Raw genomic sequence first — 4,886 nt, forward strand, 5'->3', positions numbered from 1 at the left:
GTTATGGCAATCAGCAGGCTCAGTTCCGCAAAATAAAATCGATATCCGTGGATCGTCGGAATTCGAGAACGGCAGTAGCGATTGTTTGGGACGCGCTTGGCGTGCACAACCCCATTTAGTTCATCTGTACAAATAAAAACAACAGAAATACAACGCGACCCTCTTCTGTTCTTCCAACTTCTATTTTTCTAGCTGCATTTACCAACAACAACTAACTATTTTTTTCATCTGCTTTCATCAACAACAGTAAAAAGTTTCGAATTGAACGAAAACAAAGAGAGAGCGATGAGATTTCTAACCCAATCAAATCCAATAAAAAGAAAGAGAAAAAGTCCGCGCAATGGTTTAAAAAAAGAATTTTTTTATGCGCTGCGCCATCTCAACACAGACACAAACACAGAGATTCCCTCTCCTACGCGTGGCAAACAGAGAGACAGGATGGGACCCAGATTCCCTTTCTCCTTCTTCCATTCCCCCTGCACCCTGTTTCCCCACTTGGTCCAATCTATGCAGCACAAGTCATCGTAACAACATCGTCATTCTTCTTGAACTAAGGTGAGCAGTCGTCGCTCTTTAGTCGCTACTGAAGGATTTTTTTTTTTTTTCCCGCCGGAAACTCACACTCCCATCTAACACTTGGGTGTGTAATACAGCTCCTTTCCCTCTCTCTTTCTCTCTTTCACTTGCTCGCTCTCTTTCACTCCTAATCTTTAAATTCATTCATTCATTCATCACATTCATTTGTTCATTCATTTACTCGCTCGCTTCTACTCAGGTACATTCATTACTGCCGTTGACTAATGACTATTATTATTATCACTATCCATTATTATTATCAATACCGTTCGCCTCGTCTTTACCATTTATTGTGATCATATAATATCTTCACAATATGCATGCTTCTCACTCCTTTATTCCTTCCCCTTTTGTTTCGTGTCCAAAGATATGTTTGTGAGAGAGTGAAAAGGATTTTCTTCCATCTCTTGATTTATCTCCCCCTATTTCTTTTCTCTTCTTTGTCATCCTCTGATTGTGAGCTTTTTCTCTCCCCACCTCTTCTCTTCAATCTCTCACTTGCCTTACTCTCTTATGCATTATTAAGACCTCAAACATAAACATTTCTCGCTCAGTACTCTTTTTCTCGCTTGACTTGATTTGTTTTCATTGTTCCATCTCTGTTTATCATCGCCTTGTTGATCATGTTCTCCTCTCACTCTTTCTTTCTCCTACTCTTTTTTTCCTTTCCACTTGTGCATTGAAGTTGACTTTTCCACTGAGTATATTCCTCCTCCATCCTTTACTTTCATACTTCTACAACTTATTGTTCAACGAAGCAAATCTTTTTTTTTTTTTTTTTTTTTTTTTTTTTTTTTTCGTCAAAGCGTCTGTCCAAGGAGTGAGACAAGTACAAAAAAAATGAAAAAAAGGCGATCAATTTTTGCTACACTTCACACTTCCCACAATATCTGTCATCCTATGCCAATTGTCAATAGTAACAGCTCCAACACTTACATGGACGCCATTCATTACCATAGCTCTTTCTCCGCAAACAATCTTGATCTCTCCTCTGCTTCTGTCACTCGCTCCACTCGTTCAAGGAAGATCCTGAGTTCCGGTAGCCCTCACCGGCTCAAGAAGGACGTCGGCGTTTCTATTCTGCTTCAACAACAACACCTGCCGCTCTGCGATCACGGTCCTTCCTCCTCTGGTAACAACTTTTCTCCTGTCTCCACTTCTTTTACACAACAATTACATTCCATTATCCCTCCTGTTCAACAGCATTTCTTATCCACTGCACCCGAATTGCTCCTGGCTCACTGCAAGGAGGATCAGTTCATTTCTTCCGCTCCTCCCTCTCTCACTTTCTCTAAGGGAACAAAAGCCGAACTCTTGGTCACCTCACGCCAAGAAGGGTTGTTTAATCAAAGACACAGAGCCAATAACTTTCGCAGGAGCTCACGGGAACACTCAAGAGACGACAACCACGACGAAGATAGAAGAGATTCTCATTGCTTATTGATCATGAAGGCTAGGAGACACGGCCGCGGCACGCCATCCCCTTCCCTCTCACCTCATTCTTCATCCCCTTCTGCTATCTCTGTTTCTATTTCAAAGGCTGGTGACAACGCCGTCTCCTCCCTTGACCACGCTTATTGCACATCTCTCTCCTTGAACGCCAAGGCGGTTGTGAATGCGAATGCAGATGTAGACACAAATGCTGCTTCTGCTCCTTTCCTCCCATTGTCTCCACCTGCAAGTGCAACCACTGCGTGTCCCCCTCCCTCGATTCTTTCCAACACCAACTCTATTGCACTAGGCGCAATCATATCCTCACCCCCATACTTGGACTCGGATATATCTTCCATCTCAGCATCACAGGAGTTAAAGGATCCCTCTGTGGACTTACAGACTAATACTGCCAGCTCTTCATTCCCTCTTACTCTTGTTCCTTCTTCCCTTTGTGTCGGTTCCAGCAACGAAAGACAGAGTGGTGAGAGTGACCGTGACGAGCTTCGAACAAAACGAAAAAGATCAATGAGCATTGCCAGTACCAGTCAGCCTCTGTCTACCGCTGAGAATGACCAGCAAAGCAAGGGGGTTGTTGCTCCCTCTTCGCCATCATCGCAGGCGTTATCTGTCTTGCCCGTAACCTTGGACGCATCAGTTTCCGTATCGGCATCTCCTGTTTCTAATTCCTCTCCCTCTTCGCTGTTGGAGCAAACTTCAAGCCTTTATCCTCCTCCTGATGCAATAGTATCGGAGACAGCCACTGAGACAGCCGATTATGCGGTTCCTTCGACCGAAACAGAGTCATTGGACCATAGGACTTCATCCACTCTGTCAACTCTCGAGGCAGAAGTTGGGACAAATGGCAACAATTATCAGGTGCGCCCGGCCATCTCATATGCAGGTTTAATTATTCAAGTTCTTATTGAGTCCACAAAGATCAAGCTGACCCTCTCTGAAATATACTCTGCGATCATGAATAATCATCCCTATTATCGCCACGCTCCAAATGGATGGCAGGTAAGTTTTTTTTTGTGATTGTTTAGTCTGTTTGTTCGTAGTGTGATGCTAACCAATTGTTTTGATTTCGTCACACCAAATAGAACTCAGTTCGCAACAGTCTTTCGTTGAACAAGGCATTCCTAAAGGTAGATCGAACCCCAGAAGAACCTGGTCATGGCTGTTTCTGGGCTTTAAGGCCTGACATCCGTGAGTCGAATGAACAAGCGCTACACAGGAAGAGAAGCTCAGCGGATGTCTATCCTTCGGCTACTAAAAGTGGTGATCGTACAGCCTTCCCTCACTCTAGACCAGACTTAATCATGGAATCATCAGAAGCACATGTAACACATCCTCTGTCTAGCCCCTCTCCTGTCATGGATTCTGCACCTTCGCCAGCTGCCTCTGAAGACGCTGACGACACAAGAGGCCCTCGTCGTAGTGGGCGCGCCCGGCGACCTCCTCGTCCCAAAGAAGCGGACGAATACGTAACCACTCTTCACACACGTCAATCGTCTTTGCCAAACGCACCCCTTTCTACTCCACCTTCGTCGCCTGCACCACATCCTCATGATCGTGAAGCAACTTCTAATACTGTACCAATGAGGAAACGATCCGGCTCCGTTAGAACAGAGAGGGGTACTTCCGCTACACCAGATATGAACAACACAGAGTCGTCCAAGGCTTCTGCTGTATCAACTTCTACTGGCACCGCCCGTAAAGCCTTTATTGAAGTAGATTTATCTTCTATTCCAGGAGTGGTCACTACACAACGTGTCCGCCGGCCTCCTCAAAACCTCGCAGAATTTGTGTCCTCTGAAGATTTTAAAGCAGCTCCTTGCGGTAAGCGACAGGATCGGACCTTGCAGCCATCTACATCCTCTTCTTCATTGAGCGGTGGTTCAGTCGACTCCATACCCCCACGCGAAAAAAAGGAGGCGAAGCGAAGCAAATCAGAAGGAAATCTTTTTTTTTGTAACAGTAGTAGGAGGACTATGGGCATGACCTCAGAAAGGAGCCCATCTCCACAGTCTTCAGTAAAGCTGGAGCCTCAACACCAAGGCAAGCTCGATCATTCAGCTACCATGCCCGACCTCATGATCTCTTCTCACTCTCACATGTTCCCTGCAAAACCTAATGGAGTGGGCCCTGCCATGATTCCGCTCAGTGCTTTGAGTCATTCAAAGCGTGGCAGCCAGGACTTTTCCGGTCTAATGAACTCCAAGAAACACCGTCGAGAGAGTAATAGTAGCAATGGAAGTAGACGTAATAGTCATCATCGAGCTCTTTGCAGCAATAAGAGGCATAGTCATCAACATCAGCTTTACCGCCAGCTCCCATTCACTAACTTTAATCCTCGCAACGACAGTGATGGCAAACGCGAAGCTAGAATGGCTTCGGAGGATGACTGGTCAGACTCGGATTTCGACTTTTTGAAAGATGAAGAAGAGAACTATCGACTGATGCGGATCCGAGTTCGGAAGATTCAGCGGACACGTGGACGATGGAGTCTGCGCGATGAAATGATGGCGGAGGAAGAGTGTTGTGATAGTATGCAGGAGCATGGGGGAGATATTAGGCAAGAAGACGAACAATCCCATGCTCGAGCAGAAGGAGAAAAGATCAAGCTATTGATGGACCCATCCGTAATCAACTATGGATTTGACAGCTGTGATAGCGAGTATATTCTGGATTATCATCAAGGACCACTCTTCAACAATGTAACATGGCCTGAATTTTCGGATGTCAAGGAAGATGGTAGCAGTGGCAGTAGTAATAGCAACGTCAACAACAGCAGCAATGTTAATAGTAACGGTGGTAATTGTGGCAGCAACGACAGCAATAACACCAGCAACAACAATATTGTCAGTAGTCAGCCA

The 4,886-nt window shown here is 45.3% G+C and overlaps 1 protein-coding gene across 1 annotated transcript; it reads left to right on the forward strand.

Moving 5' to 3' along the window:
• Window positions 1-2,535: 2,535 nt before the first annotated feature.
• On the forward strand, window positions 2,536-3,248 carry BCR41DRAFT_302690 (fork head domain-domain-containing protein; the record flags this gene model as incomplete). The annotated part of the gene is made up of 2 exons (XM_022020684.1): window positions 2,536-3,027; window positions 3,111-3,248. Coding segments are annotated over 2 exons (630 nt in total), but the record flags the coding sequence as incomplete, so codon positions are not given.
• Between the last annotated feature and the right edge of the window lie 1,638 nt (window positions 3,249-4,886).

The sequence above is a fragment of the Lobosporangium transversale genome, assembly GCF_002105155.1.
Source record: "Lobosporangium transversale strain NRRL 3116 chromosome Unknown BCR41scaffold_10, whole genome shotgun sequence".
Taxonomy (NCBI): Eukaryota; Fungi; Mortierellomycota; class Mortierellomycetes; order Mortierellales; family Mortierellaceae; genus Lobosporangium; species Lobosporangium transversale.